Source organism: Protomyctophum parallelum (genome assembly GCF_964188405.1).
Source record: "Protomyctophum parallelum genome assembly, chromosome: 8".
Lineage (NCBI taxonomy): Eukaryota > Metazoa > Chordata > Actinopteri > Myctophiformes > Myctophidae > Protomyctophum > Protomyctophum parallelum.
The window spans coordinates 21,473,512-21,490,393 of record NC_139703.1 but is presented as its reverse complement, the minus strand read 5'-3'; the positions used below and the strand labels follow the sequence as shown (position 1 = coordinate 21,490,393).

Genomic DNA, 16,882 nt, shown 5'->3' with positions numbered 1-16,882 from the left:
TAGGAGAGACGACCCCATCTGCCCTGGCCCCTGCCGAGTGCCGACATGGTGCCGACGGCAGCGATACACGCACGTCGCACGCACGTTGAATAAACATTGTCTATTCTATCTATGCAATGGTTCCCAAACAGGGTCGGGACTTAGAGTATACTCTAAGGTCAGGACTCGGAACCCATGGGTCCCGGACAAATTTTTATGGGCCCTATTTATTATTGGTTCCTTTAACTTTTCCTTTGACTTTACTATATTACTTTCCTATATTTAGTTTTTAATTATTATTATTGAACATTTACAAAAACACCCCCCCACTATATTACTTTCCTATATTTAGTTTTTAATTATTATTATTGAACATTTACAAACCCCCCCCCCCCCCCCCCCAAAAGCAAAAATTTCCATGAACTGAACAGTAGCCCTTATTTGCCCCCCAAATAAGCCCTTGTTTCCCCCCCACACAAGCCCTTATTGGTCCCCCACATAAGCCTTATTGGCCCCCCACAAGCCCTTATTGGCCCCCACATAAGCTCGTATTGGTCGTCGTCGTCGTCCCCCCCCCCCCCCCACACACACACACACACACACACACACACATGTCCTCATGTTTTTTTTGTGTGTTTTTTGGTGAGAAAGGGCACTTTCTGCAAAAGGGCAGGTGCTCAAGCCCCCCCCCCCCCCCCCCCCTCTGCACGTGCCTGCACTACAAACCATGTCTCCAACAGGTCTGAATAAAGAAAATGAAATGAGACATTCTATGTAGCTTCTAGCCCATGCCCTTTCCCTCAGTCCTTTTAATGTGAGTTGCTTCTGTGTACCTGCATCCTGAGTCACCACTAGAGGGACTTAATATATGAACCCTCCTATATCCAAATGGACCCTTACTAGTTATTCTGTATTTTCTGTACTTATGGTATATGCTCAATTGTTCTATGTCCACACTCATAATGTGGTACTGGAGTCTCAACTAGAGAGAAATGTTTTTAAGTAATGTTTTTAATATGATGTATTCTATGTAAATGGTGTGTATATAGGCCTACAAGTATATTTTGTATACTGTCACAATTCTGGCTCCTCAGGAGTAATGGGATTCACCTGTGTTTTGTGGGGGTGGAACATAACGGGGGAGGGACTCAATCTGAAGGAACTAGATAAAAAGTGATGAAATGTTTGCATGAAGGCTATACTGACCTGATGAAGATCTGTGAAGATCAGATAGGTATGAAAAACAAATGAAGTATGTAAGACAAATGAATTGTTATCTATTATGATTTGTACTGTAGGCCTATTGTGATACTCCATGTGCGAAATAAAATGAAGTGAAAAAACGTTGTCGATTCAATAAAGTTATTCTTTATAGAATGGTGTGCGGGCCCTACCTCGATGAATGTGGGAAGTGAGGCATAGATTGTGTTAAGAAATGTATCATTCATCTATCTATTTATTGTGTTCTCATATGTTTGTTATTGGCATTCAAGTGACATTACTGTAAATATATGTAATCCCCCCCCCCCCCCCCCCCCCCACACACACACTTTTTTCCCCCTCATGGCCAATTGCCACCTAGGGGCAAACTTTCATGATTCTGAACCCATTCCAAGCATTTGATTTCAACGAGTGTTTTTCGTGCAAAACGAATGCTTGGAATGGGTTCAGAATGATGAAAACCCCCTAGTTTGACACGTCACATGCTACTTAATTAAAGCATATGAAATTTAGAAAATTTTGCCTCATTATTGTATGGCACCCCAACCTCCCAACTCAACTTCAAAAAATCCTCTAGGGTGGTTGAATAGAAACCAATGTGGGATATGATATGTTAGACACCTTTACAAACACATTGGTGAAGAAACTTCTTGGTAAGAAATGTTTTCCCAGATTGTATTAATATCCCTGATACATTCAGTAACACAGCCTGCAGGCACACCGGGTTCACTACATGACTACATGGCTTTCGCTTTCCTATTTAATTTGAGTTGTGTGTTTCCTGGAAGTGAAACACTAAAAGTTTCTAGACTATAAAACGAAACTATACAAGACGTAGGCGTAGCTATCTGCACACTCTGAACAGCTGATCAGACATGCAGGCTATAAACAGCGGTGTCGGTCATCATCATGTTTAAAAGGCTGCTTACAGCGTGCCAAAGGTTTCTATTGTAGCTGCTGCACTGATCAGTAGCACTCGTAGAGCTCTCTGAGATCTCTCTTCGTCTTTTTCCTGTGATTGGTAAAGATACAAATGTTTTAAGGCTCCTCATTAAGGTGAGTTATTATAGTTTCATTATTACCGGTATTATAGTTACATTGTTGTCATTTAGAGGTAACTGAATTATGAATAGATCAATGAAAAACACCGTGAATATAGAAAGGGATATTAGAAACGAGTTCAACTATTGTTTCTAATATCCCTTTATATCCCTTTCTATTCACGGTGTTTTTCAACTACATACAACTATAATAGTTGTATTTGTAGAATTGTTAGGCTATAGTAGCCCAAGCCAATGCTGTAAAAATGTATTGTCATCATATGAAGAAAGTAGCCCAAACATTTAGATTCTCGTAGAGGTTTTTTTCGATTCTGACGAAAACCTCTACGAGAATCTAAATGTTTGGGCTATGAAGAAAGTGCCTTAAAGTAGACGAATTATCATATGGTAGCCTATGGTGTTTTCAATGTTTTCACCTTTGGCATACCAAACAAATAATTGCTTCCGCCTTCCCGATAAGCTCGTGCATTGGTAATATATTTGCTGCTGTATCATTTGGAAGCTATTTCTGGTGAAATGAAACCTATTCACTTGCATTTACTTGTGGGCTCCAGCAGGTGCCGCACATGCCCTATAATGGTTGAGTCCAAATCATATCACTTCGTTTTTGTTATTTTTCTTTGGCATCTGGTGCGTGCAGTGCTTAATATATTTAATACAGCATAGCTGTAGGCTATAATACAGTCCACCCTCCCTGGAGTCAATTTGTTATGCACTTCAGATAGAATACAGCAAACTGAGAAAGATGTTGTTCAATTGTTCGGGGACCCCATGAAATTGGGTGGCAGCCTCACCAGCCTCGTGCCTCCTTGGTGCCTATTGGCACTTTCTTCTGATTTAGACTTGAAAATGTGTTGTATGTGTTTTGTATGTATAAATGTTGAGGCTTTCTTCACTCACAGATTGCCCGTGTGATTGTCCTTCAAAGTCATCGATCTTTAAAGGTGTGGACAAACAAGCAGTGGTGAAAGTAACTGAGAAAGGGGAGAGCTACAGATGCAGGCTGGAGGGAGAGGCAGAGGAGGAATGGACAGAGGGAGAGGCAGAGGAGGAGTGGACAGGGGGAGAGGGAGAGGAGGAGTGGACAGAGGGAGAGGACGAGGGTTTGGAAGGGGAGACAGAGGAGGAGGCAGTGGGGGACGGGGAGAAAGAGGCAGAGGTGCAACGAGAGAAATGGATGGAGGATGGGGTAGTAGTGTAGCTGTGAGAGAAGGAGAGAGAGGGGACATGGGGGCTGCAGGGGGTCGACGTGGTGGTGAGAGAAGAGATGGCGATGCGGGTGGAAGGCGCAAGAGGAATGGGGCGAGTTCAGCTTCTACGAGCAGGGATGGCACCCCACACGGCGGTCATTGGCTGGGCTACAAAACGTTAGAGGAACTATCCGGGAAAGATCCAGCCCAGGTCGCCATCACCCTGTCCTCGAACCCAGCCCTCAAAGCGATGCTGGACGAGAGAGAGATGAGGCAGGACCTGGTCCAGCTCCTATGCTTCGTCTTGGGCAAGGCCTTTCAGGCACAGACGGACAGGGCCACCCTGCAACACCTGGCTGACACGGTGAAAAACTCTGGCTTCCTCCGCACCATTCTGCCACACTATGTGGCCAGCATGGCTTCAGAGTCCAATCCCGACCGCAGGGATCAGTACCCGCTGCATCTGGACAACATCCTGGCTGTTGTATTTGAGGTAATTACGTCCTTGTCTTACAGAGGTTTGTAAAACGGCTGTAAAACGTGCAAAATTGACATTACAAAATGTCCAACTTGGATTATATATTTTCTTTTTTGTGTGTGAATGTTGAATTATTGTTTCTCCTTTTAAGCTTGATATCCTCTGCAGTTTCCTTAACTATATCCCCATCCACTTTGTTCCAGGTGCTCAAAACCTTCCCTGCCAGTTCTGTCCAGTCAGTGTCCATGCTGGTCATGCTGCTTCCAAACTCCATCAACACCCTCAGGGCATCAGGAGTGGACATCAACCCTCAGACGGATGAGAAGTTGCAGGAACTCCAGGGCCTGGTCAACCATCTTCAGGAGAAATCCAGGGAGGGGACCCTACGCTCAGACAAAGACACCTATAGCCTTCTGCACGCTGCTGGAGAGAACCCTGGTAGGTAATGTCCCCTGCTAAGGGACAATCATATGAACACTGCTGTACTCCTTTATTGACATTACCATTTCAATATAATCCTATTAAAAAGGCCAAGCTCTCTCTCTCTCTCTCTGTGTGTGTGTGTGTGTGTGTGTGTGTGTGTGTGTGTGTGTGTGTGTGTGTGTGTGTGTGTGTGTGTGTGTGTGTGTGTGTGTGTGTGTGTGTGTGTGTGTGTGTGTGTGTGTGTGTGTGTGTGTGTGTGTGTGTGTGTGTGTGTGCGTGCATGCGCGTGCACGCCATCATCACAGTCATAAACAAGCTGCACAAACCCATCAGGGAAATGCGATGTCAAACCAGTTTAAAGGAAATCTACAGTATGCTGTATACCTTTTCTGCCTCCTATAGGTGCGGAAGAGCAGCAGAATTTCAAGACCCTGCCCATCTACCCCACGCCCGAGGAGTTCCAGGAGGAACAGAGGCCTTTCCTCAGACCCAATCTCACCTCTCGTCACTACGCCAGCACCCACGTCTACCTCGACACGCACTTCCGGCTGCTGAGGGAGGACTTCGTGCGGCCGCTTCGCGAGGGGATCCAACAGCTACTTCGGAGCCAGAGGGACGTGGGAAGGAACGACGCGAGGAATGCTGCGCGCTTTGACGACATCAGAGTGTACCTCGACACCCGTCTGGTGGTGCCGAAATGCACGCTGGACGGCATAGCCTTCATCGTTCAGTTTGACCCGCAGCCTCTTAAGGTCAGTTTACCTGGATGGATTTACGCAAACGTTTTCTCCTGATGCTTATTCATAGTTTGGATTTTTGGTGGTGAGTTGACCACCGAAGCGGTGGTTTGGATGTCGCCAATGTTGTGGTTGGATGAGCGGTGGTGGGTAAAAAACAGAGAGAAGGGCTGGGGAGAGCGGTGGTTTGCTCTTCGCCGTGGCTCAGTTGTAGTTGCGGTGATCACCTCACCACCGAAAAGCCAGTCTATGAAAGACCTTTACACGTTTGTCACATTTCTTTATGGAATTGCTTATAAGGCGACTATTGACTTTATTGTTTTGATTAATAAATAAAAAATCAAGAAACACTGAATCAACGCAAAACAATGCTGATTGACTTTTAATTCTATCAATTAAATCAATTAGTCTGATTATCCACTTAAGCCGTATTTCATTTATACTTTGTTGTATAATGGTGTCATGCAAAAATATACAGCAAACGGACAACTATTTTCGGCATTTACACATACATTTTCACCTATAATGACATGCTCAAAGAACCCCCCAATTAATGTTTTTGTATAATTATGAATTGAATCCGAGTCGTTCAATTATCTGTTGCACCTCTAGAATGGATAGATATTGACAGACTGTATAAATGACAAATACATGCAATATAATTGGCTAATATGGTACACGCGCTACCACACATTCTCTTTCTCCCGACAGTTTGTACGCTGGGAGAACTCGAAGAGGCTGCTCTACGGGTCCCTGGTCTGTCTTTCGTGTGACAACTTTGCGACCTTCCTGTTCGCCACGGTGGCACAGCGTGACCCTGAAGAGCTGCGGAATGGCCGGGTCCAGCTTATCTTCTCTAAGGAGAGCAGAGACAAGCTGGTGACAATACAGGTAAGACCCTACAGTGTGTCTAATGGAGGGCAGAGACAAGCTGGTGACAATACAGGTGGGACCCTACAGTGTGTCTAATGGAGGGCAGAGACAAGCTGGTGACAATACAGGTGAGACCCTACAGTGTGTCTAATGGAGGGCAGAGACAAGCTGGTGACAATACAGGTGAGACCCTACAGTGTGTCTAATGGAGAGCAGAGACAAGCTGGTGACAATACAGGTGGGACGATACAGTGTGGGGGTGTAATGAATGATAGGTATTACATACATTTCAACAGCGACACGATACGCATCCCGATAACATGGTTAACGATACGATACGATATTGGTTCATTCATGGCCATATGATTCGATGATTTAAAATTGATACAGTAACTATTTAGCAAATAAATTAAATCTGTGTGAAACGTGCGGATAGTGCTGCTTTTTTTAAGGGAAACCTTTATTAGTATGGATTCCCTGGCAAATCCATGGACATAGTATTTGAACACATATGGACAAACCCTTGACATGAACACAGAGAATACACACATGTATCGATAGACCAAGTGGCTATATATTATTTTCTTCTTAAAATTGCTAAATACAACACACCAGTACTTAATATCGATACAAACCATACAAGGTCAAACAATACGATATGTTGCTATTTACATATCGATATACTTTGATTGTTGAAATTTAAATTGATCTTTCGATACAGTATCGTTACACCCCTACAACAGTGTGTTTAATGGGCTATGATAAAAGGCATGTCCGGACAGGCTTTTTGACAGTTGCTAAGGATGCATGAGGTCACCAACAAAGCACTGTATTAACACTGTTTCATTCAAATCCTGGCCCAGTACTGTTCTTATCTAAAGAAAGATTCAGACAAGCTGTGTAATGAATGTTAGACAGCTTATACATTGTAGCACCGCTGTTGCCTGACAATACGTTTTCCCCTGAAAAAAAAAAAGTCAACGCAAGCACAATGTGCCATTTTGGTCAAGTGAAAAAGTATAGCATTTGCCTTAACTCTGCATAAAATGCCTCTACTTGCTGCACAGTTGCTCCATCCTTTAAGACCTATTGTTTGGAGAATCCAGGAGTTCATATTCACCTGACTATACAACGTATCATATAGAATAATTATGGTATAATTATGTTCCAGGTGGTCCCCAGCTAAATGATGTAGAGTTGGTAACCAAATGGAGCCTTATATAGCTTAACTCTTTAAGATGGAGTGCCACAATTTTTGTGTCTATGAGGTGACAGTACTTCATTAGACACCCTGGAGTCGTTTTTATGTGCAATGGTGTATTCACTTTGTATTTAGGGTTTCTTCCTGGAGGCTGAACCCTTGACAGTCAAACGGGCCAATGAAATAAACAGTAATATAGTGACACCACACTATCAGCCCCTCCCCTAACCCCTCAGCTGTTAGTGCGGCTTCAGTTCAGGTGGATCATCACCCATCACCACCACCAGGCAAACCAGGCATACTTAATGAACTGGGGGGCATGCCCACATAAAAACAACATTTTAACAAATACTGTACACTTTTTTGAAAAAGATGATACCTCCTTATATAATAATAAGACCTGATGATCATGTTTTAGGGTGGAGAAAAATCACAGCACTCCATCTTTAAGGGTCCATTTGGTTCCATTTCACGCTCTCAAGAGTTACATCTTTGTTGTACATCTGCATTACTTAAGTTAATTTCTACACAATTAGAATTACAATGTAGAACTAGAAAAAGTGCCCTTCTGGGCACAGGTCTCCACCAGGTTATCCACAGATCCGTGCAGTTAGAGGTAAAAACACTTTTTGGCCAGTTATAGCGCCACCTTGAGGCTGAGTTGAAATTGTTCATGTGGCATTTCGTCCTCTGCCTAGTGGGAATGTGGGTGCACAATTTCACGGAAATCACGCGATGTGTTCATGATTTGCAGCATTTTGTTTGAAACTGAGCACTCCTGTGAAATTTGGAAGCCAATCTTAACCAATCAGGATGGAGTCTGAGAAATGTGAAAGACCCTGTTTCGTTGAATGGCTCTAGAGAGACTGTGTACCAATTTGCGTGATGTTTGGACAAAATCTGTAGGTGTACTGTGCAAAAACTTGTTTTGCACAAAGCGGCCTCCTGGTGGCGCTATAACAGGCCGTTCTGGAAAGTTTGGGGCAGAGGTTCATCGTTGGCATCCAGGGAGTGTGTGTGCAAAATTTGGCATCGACCGGGTTAACGGTGGCCGAGATTAGCTGGTCACGGACGGACACACACACACACACACACACACACACGGACGGACGGACGGACGGACGGACGGAGTGCAAAACATACTCTCTCCCCATGCCTTCGGCCTGGTGGAGACAATAATTGTTATTTTGATCAATGTTTGCCTGTTGTCTCCTAATGGTACCACATCAATACAGCATGGAATTGACAAAAACCTTATCCAACGACAACAACATATTCAAAGTGTTGGGTCTGAGAGGCAAAATCTCATCAAATGGTGGTCCGTGGCTCAAATGCAGAGTAAATAATGGACCTCGATATGAAAAAGGTTGAGAAGTGGCTGCTATAATATAGAGTAACACAAATGACCTGATCCCTCAGACAGACCAGTCGTTCCTGATGGTGGAGACCACTGCCTACTTTGAGGCCTACCGCTATGTGCTAGAAGGCCTGCAGGAGCAAGAGGAGGCCCACATGCCCTTTCAGAGGTGTGTGTGTGTGTGTGTGCGCGTGTGTTGCTATTATTCATTTCCATGCAGGTCTGGCATTCTTCAAAAAATTACGGTCTCAGTTTCCCCTCTAAATCAAACATACACAAAAAAGTACATGAATCCTTGAGAGAGAGAGAGAGAGAGAGAGAGAGAGAGAGAGAGAGGTCGCGGTCTCCATTATTTTCTATGCTCACTTTGGCTCTCTGGCACACATGGATGGGTTCGTAGGTTCATGTACCTTGTCTGCACTCCCTGTGCCGTCCAACAGCTATACATTACCCTCAATGAGGGAGTATCTGTGTGAAGGCAGTTCATTTGGATTCTCGTCTCCCAGTCTCTGCTCTACTCACCGTAGCATGAGCCATAACTTTAAACCACACTGTATATTCATCTCAAAAGGAGAACAAGTTAGCTCAAATATAATTATGTTAATATTGACTAATAATTGGTTGTATAGTGGTTTTCTCCAGTGAGCATTTCTTTAGCTAGACTTTTCCAATCAATCCACACTGTAAAATGTATTCAAATTTCAAAATCTAAGTTTATTTTAATTCCTTACTACAATTACTGGAATCCAACAGCTGGCTTCGTCGTCATGTCCAGTTCACCAAGAGTTTAATCAATAGCCAGGTACACATGCCAGCCCACAAGTGTGATGCTTTAAGTCTCTTCATTCCCATTTCCTCATAAAATGAACAATAGTCCAATCTTTAACTTGATTGATTGATTGGGTGATTAATAGTTTGCAGAATTACAGTACATTTCAAGCACAAATCAATGCAAAAACTGTTAACTGTGACTGGACGACACCATAAAGCATTACACTTGTTTACAATAGGGCCCGCCGTTTTCAATTCATCAAAACATGTACTGCACATCTCTCATAGGTACATAGTGGACTGCAACTCTGATGTGCTGCCCCCGGCCTATCTGAACCAGAACGATTCATACAATCTGTCAGACATTGCTGATCCTGAGTACAAGGACACGATTCAGCCCTTCCACTGTCTGAAACCAGAGGCCTGGCCCAAAATGGAGGAGTTTGGGCTGGATGAGTCTCAAATGAGAGCCCTCCAGCTGGCCCTCACCAAGGAGCTGGCCATCATACAGGGACCCCCTGGCACTGGTAAGTGGCATTACGTGGCATTTCCAAAGTTTTGGATGGGAATAATTAAGTAATGGGTTGGAAAGGTATTGAAACTGAATTAAACATGAGCCTCTGGGTTGAGTCTGGCGCTGGCTCTTAAAACATGGCCTCAAGAATACCCATGATTGTACGATAGCATTATAATCGTAATATCTGCTATTAAGTTGGGGTATAGTTGGAGATAGTGAAGGAACCTTTAAATATTAGATGCTTTGATGAACAGAAAGGAAATAAATTAAAACACCTGAAGGAAGGATTTTAAAATGCATGCGTGTTCACTCCTGTCTCAGCACGAATCATTTGGGTTTGTAACGAGAGGAACTGGTTGTGAACCGGTTCTTACACGTGTACGTTATACAGTACAAAGGTTTTTACTTTTAAACAAAATGAATGGGATGGAATTCTTTATAGGGAATAGCCCTTGAGACAAACTATCTTGTTTTATTTATTTTATTCTTTATTTTATTATTTTATCCCACAATTTTGTAACCCCCTTTTCACCCCTGTGTCAATTATCTAATGTGATCCTGGGCTCTACACACCCTCCACCAACCTAGTCCCCATATATATATACAAGGGGAGAGCAACGGACTTGAACTCATGCTTCCTTCATGCCTGAGTGTCCAAGTTGTTCCTTTACACCTGACAGGGGGGCGTTTCCCTGGTTGGACATAGCGTGTGGAAGGAACACGTTATTCCAACCAGTTCCTTTCCCCTCCATCAGGCCAGCCGGGGCGGCCAGGATGAGGCAGTTTAGAGACCAGGATTACTGCATGTTTTTTGTGAGGGTACCTACCCTAGGGGACACATGCAAACTCTACACACCATCTTGTTTTCAAGGGGGTCTGCATTCCATAATACAAAAAAGAATCGCACCCGTGTGAAGTGATGGGCGCTAATATATGAACCCATTTAGGCCTGACCTCGAAATTAAAAAAAAATCTTCTAAATCCTCCAGTTTTCTGAAATAAATATTTTCACGATTTTTCTAAAATAGCAGACCTACAAGCTCGTAGCTATGAGCTTGTAGATCTGCTATTTTTCAATAGCTAAATTATAACATAATGTTTAAAACACCAAAAAGGGTTCCCGCCCCAAAATGGGTTAAAGTCTAACTCATGTTTAGGTGATGTAATGGTGATATAAAACGAACGGTGCAAACACAAACATTAAACGCCATTAAACAATAAAGAGACAATATGACATAAATGACACAAAGTTTCCCTTCATTGTCAATGCGTTTACAAAACTAAAGACAAACATTAAACCAATAAAAGGTCACATTGCAGAGCAATAAAACAAAAGTGTATTTGTTTTACCACTGCTAAGGGCTTTTTTTTTTACACAGACTAGATTATATTATCACAATCTGCCTTTATGCCCTTCTCTGACACGTGTACACGTACGGTTCAGCGTCAGAACACACACACACACACACACACACACACACACACACACACACACACACACACACACACACACATATATATATATACACAGGTAACATACTTCATTATCTCATAACGTCACGTAACACATCACCCATTGGACTTGCAGTCAACAAGGTCCCGTAAAGATATCGTGTATCTCACAACAAAACCCAATGTATCACAGCATAATGTTAACTAGAAAGGTCGCAATTTAAAAAATTGCAAAGTGTGGTTGCCGCAGTCTCTTACGTATGGCCCTCCCACTAATATTGCCACAATTAACAATTACCTACAATGTCGCGTCACCCCTGTGATCATGTGATCATATTCCCATACAAATGGGCATGCCCCCTTTTGTGCCCATATATGGAGCTGACTGATTTGTTTGCGCCTGATGCAATGACTTTAAGGTTAGACGCACAGACACTCCATATTTGGGTGTAGCTGCCATTGGGAACTCCTTAAAGGACCACTTCACCACTTTTCAACCTATCTTCATATAATAGGTCCTCACTAATAATCATGATAAAATGGCACGATTTTTTTCTACTCAGTCTGTGTCTCATAGGAGGGCTGTGGGCAGTTCAGAAATCGTCTTCCAGTGACATCATCATTAGACAGATTATTTTTTAAACAAGATTTTTTTACAAAAATGTTTAGATTTTCATTATCGTGAAAACGATGGCTTCCATTTTCTCATTGACTAGAAAGCCTGCAGTTTTTCCCCCATCGATGATGTCACTGGAAGACGGTTTCTGAACTGCCCACAGCCCTCCTATGAGACACAGGGGTCGATTAAGGACTTCTATGTTACTTACTTCTATATTACTAATCTAATTACAGTATTATGATCTGGGGGCGTGTAGTATGTCATATTGCAATTTTGGGCATGTTAAGAAGCGCTTTTGACACCCCGCGGAGTGCGCAAAACGGCCTTGAATTAGTCATGGGTGTGTTTAAGGCGTGTTTGAGACGTACCCAATCAACATGTCCGTACTATTCTCTTTACCAGTCAGCTGATGTCACATACGGAATGCGCACTTTGGGGGTCGTGGTATGACATTTCTTCAGGCTGGCACCATAGAAGACATGACATGCCTTTGTCACATTTGGGTTAATTATTCCTATTGCACTGCATGCTGTCACCTTTATGCCTCAAAAGAACAGACCCACCTTTCAGATCGGAATGGAATTGCGAGTAGATAGCAGCATATTGGCAAATTGCCAATCCATGCGTAATTAATTAATTCGATAACGATAGAACCATGTACCATACAGCGAATGAAAGCAAGATTCCTAAGGAATATGGAGATTTTTACATTTAATAAAACGGTTGAGAAATGAGAGAACCATGAGTGTTTATAGGCTAATATCAACGTTTTTTTATGAAAGACCAAACGGGCTGTGAACTTGAAGAGCTCAATCACCATCCCGACACGGAAGAAATATAGCCTAGTGCATGCATGTATATGCACTTGCACACAGTAGCCTACACACGCTCTTTATTTGTTTCTATTGAAAAACACCAGTAAAATAACGTTTATTATATTTTATTTCATTCAAGTCAAGGAATGAGTTGAATGCGTGCTGTAATGCTGTGGCCCCGATGGTATGGTCTTCGCTGAGTTCGCTCGTAGCATTTTATTGAAGAAGACTTGAATCGGGTGTGATACAGCATATGAAAGCACATTTCCCACGGATTATGGATATGTTTTTATTTATTTTTAAGGTTGAGAAATGAAAGAATTATGGCCGTTTCTAATCTCAACATTTTTTTTAAATAGACGCAAAACGGCCATGTCTCATAGAAACAAGTAAATGGGTCTATAAAAATAAGCGCATATAACAGGGGTCTGTAACCTATTTTAAATGAAGTGCCATGTTTTTATTTTCTAAATAGTGAGTCTGCCATATCCAGATTAATTTGAATGACACCACATTAAAATAAAAAAACATATTTTGATTGTCCACAAATATAAATTTCTTCCTTCTTTTTAAATATGTTCTTGCACATTGTTATAATGATCATTATATATCCCCCTGCAGTCAGAGTTCATAGTTTTAATGAATGAATGTGATGCATTGTGAGCTGGTATAGATCTGCTATTTTCAAAAGTAATCTTTTTATTTAATTTTTGGATTAGCTGTCCTTAGTTGGGCAAATGCATTCATCTGGGGATCCTTGACATGGGAATGTGCTTGTTTTGCACTGGTTTAAACAACATTAGGAGAAAAGCCCAAATAACCACTTTAGAAACAAGAAAAGCAATCACACAGAAAGCAACTTTACAGAAAAATAAGCCGCTTATAATAAACAGACATGGCAACACTCTACCAGCTTCCCAGAGCCGCTCAAGTGTCAAATCAAACAGTGCTTTTTGCGTTTATGAGGTGGTCAGACCCACGTCTAATCGTTATGCGCTGAGTGTCTTTAGGTCAAGGGGCTTAATAGCAAATTGCGCAAAGCGAGAATAATTAACATATGGACACTCCCACAATGCTAAAATATTCAGGGACGCGGTATGCCAAATGTGTGTGCGTTCAACACGGGCCGAGTGCGTTCAACACGGGCCGATATGCCTTTCATAATATGAATGTGCGCAGAGCGAGGCCAATTTATGTATTTCCATTGGTAAACCGCACCTTCAAAATCGACCTGACAGACTGAGTAGGAAAAGATTGCGCCATTTTATCATGATTATTAGTGAGGACCTATTATATGAAGATAGGTTGAAAAGTGGTGAAGTGGTCCTTTAAGCCAATTTTAACATAGGATATTCCCTTCCTCCTCTGTCTCCAGGGAAAACCTACGTTGGCCTGAAGATTGCTCAGGCCCTGTTGACCAATAACAGCCTTTGGAGTAGTGAGCTGCTCGGTAACGCCCCCATGCTGGTGGTGTGTTATACCAACCACGCCCTGGATCAGTTCCTTGAGGGTAAGTCATTCAGTGAGTTACTTTCCTTTAATTGGCCTATCTCACAGCCCTTCCCCGCCCCCTTGCACCGCCCCCTTTCCAGACCTAGTGGTGTTGACGTGACGTCACTCCATAGACATTACATGTTAAAATGCCTACATTCAGAAGCCACAAACAACTCTTTTTCTGAAGGTAAACTTTATTCTATTTGGTTTTGCGGTCTTAACATCTTGTTTTCTTCATAATAATATTGGTATTCTTTTACATTTTAACATTTGGAAACGGCCTTAAGGCCTTGCAGGTAGATATGTATAGCTCTGGTCCATAGCCTTACTCATGGACCAGAGCTACATCCCTACCTGCTTTCTCTGCACCATTTAAGGCCGTTTCCAAATGTTACAATGTACCAATAATATTATGAAGAAAACAAGATGTTAAGACCGCTAAACCAAATAGAATAAAGTTTACCTTCAGAAAAAGCGTTGTTTATAGCTTCTGAATGTAGGTCTTTTAACATGTAATGTCTATGGAGTGACGTCACATCAACAACACTAGGTCTGGAAAGGGGGCGGGCTGTGAGATAGGCCTATTGCAACCAAGTGAATTACTTAAACCCTTTTATGCTTGGCTGGATTCTAAAAACAAAACAAAAAAAGAACAATTGGGCCTACTAGATGAGCTTGTAGATCTGCTCTTTCCGCAGAATCTCCACCTATAATTTTGTGCCAAGAATATGGATGCTAGGGTGGATGTGGTTAATCCACAATCAAATTGTACTACTTGCCGTGTAGTTATACAAGTTTGACAACCTTGTTGCGGTGCCACTACGGAATATCGTTGTTTTTCTATATTCATTTGATTTGTGATTTATTTCTTTTTTACTCTTGATTTTGACATTTTGGTCGTTGGGACCTTCATCAGGACGAAGGTGATTGTCTGTCTGTCTGTCTGTCTGTCTGTCTGTCTGTCTGTCTGTCTGTGTGTCACTGTGACTGCCGTAGCTCATCACTGCCTGCACCAATCACTCCCACTTTTCACACAGGCATTGACCATAATAATATGGAGGTCTTAACGAAGACCCTTTTTCCAATTTAACAGCTTATAAATTAATAATGGATTTATTAGTGAATAAAAAAATGCGAAAACGCACCCAGGGTGCAGTTTTCGGGAGGGGGCAATATCTCACAACGTGTAAGGGGGCTAGTCGAAATAAAGCGCAACATTGTTTTGCAAGTTCCTGACAGTGTGCGGGTCCTATTCTTTGTCATTCAGAGATCCCCTTTACAATATAATGCACTTTGTCCTACGCAGCCTGTCACCAACCTTCCGAGGTGTGCATCAGCTTTAAAAAAACTAAAACATGTTGAATTGATGCAGTGAGCATAACTAACTTTACTTAACGTAACCTAATACTCTGTAACACAGGTATCCATAAGTTTCTGCCAGACGGCATTGTCAGGGTAGGAGGCCGCAGCAGCAGTGAGGTCCTGAAGCGCTTCAATCTCCGGGAGCTCACCCAGTCCTTGAAGTCTAGACGCATCATGCCGCACCACCTGAGTTCTGCCTACAATGAGGTGAGTTGGCATGTGAGGATATTATTGACATAGATGATTCTGTTTAACATTACTCTACCTACCACTGATACAAGGTCTCAGGGCTCATTTGTCCCTCAATGTAATCACTTATGTTCACATTAAGAGAGCTCACATGTTGTGAGCTAGTCGATCTTGTCAATCTGCAATTGCATTTCTACGGTATGGCCTTGTAGGAGATTTCTTACTATGTTTTCCTTTTACAATATCTTTTATGGTGGTTCCAAGAGTTCCCAAGGTGGGGTCCGTGGACCCCCAGGGGTCCTTCGGGGAGTACCAGGGGGTCCCCAGCTAAATTATAGTTTGGAACCAAATGGACCCTTAGCCTATGGGTCTGTAACTCTGAGAGTGTACAAATTAGATAATTTTGGTTCCTACTTAAACTACTGCGCTGAAACTGACACAGAGGTTATTAGTGAAGACAGACAGGAAAGTGGGAGGGAGAGACACGCAGCAAAGGTCGTCATGAACGGGACTCGAACACATGACGCGCTGTACAGGCCAAAGCCTATATGTGGCATGCGCCTGGATCACTTGGCCAGCGGGGCGGGCGCCCCCAGGACTTACTTTTAACAGACTATACATAGCCGTATTGATACTTCCCACAACTGCACTCAGAGCCCGTTGTGGTGGTTGTTTGGCTTGTGTTTCCCTCAGATTTACAGCGACCTGCGTCAGGAGGAGATGGAGATCCAGAGTCAGGCGGTGAAGCTGGAGTGCAGTCTGAAAGGGGTCATCAGAGAGCTCTTCCTAGAGAGGTTCATCTCCGAGGAACACTGGGGCAGCCTGCACCGCTGCCCGGCCGTGCATGTGAGTCACAAAACAAACACACACACAAAGGAAAATTTGCCTGATTTATCGTGTGGGACATTAATTAAAAATGCATTCTCTTTTGCCAAGACGTGGATGATCAGTACAAGACAAAATACATTTACGTGAAAGTCAATTATACGATTATAATATATCTGTTCAACAGAACTGTTTGTGTAATGGTCCTCTGCTTAGGACCAGGATGAGTTTGAGATTATAATTTTATTTATTTTGAGATCTTTTTGAGGGGGCCTCATATAAACATCAATAGTGTGGATTATGTCTGAACACAAACAT

General features: G+C 42.7%; 1 protein-coding gene across 1 annotated transcript in view; it reads left to right on the top strand.

Annotated features, from left to right (window-relative positions):
• Positions 1-3,408: 3,408 nt before the first annotated feature.
• Positions 3,409-16,882, top strand: part of znfx1 (zinc finger, NFX1-type containing 1) — a 30,798-nt gene continuing 17,324 nt past the window's right edge. The window contains exons 1-9 of the mRNA XM_083770518.1: positions 3,409-3,944; positions 4,133-4,367; positions 4,755-5,104; positions 5,801-5,980; positions 8,583-8,689; positions 9,580-9,818; positions 14,070-14,204; positions 15,609-15,757; positions 16,433-16,585. Coding sequence (XP_083626644.1) covers positions 3,435-3,944; positions 4,133-4,367; positions 4,755-5,104; positions 5,801-5,980; positions 8,583-8,689; positions 9,580-9,818; positions 14,070-14,204; positions 15,609-15,757; positions 16,433-16,585 — 2,058 coding nt within the window. The 5' untranslated portion in view covers positions 3,409-3,434. The remainder of the gene's footprint in view (positions 3,945-4,132; positions 4,368-4,754; positions 5,105-5,800; positions 5,981-8,582; positions 8,690-9,579; positions 9,819-14,069; positions 14,205-15,608; positions 15,758-16,432; positions 16,586-16,882) is intronic.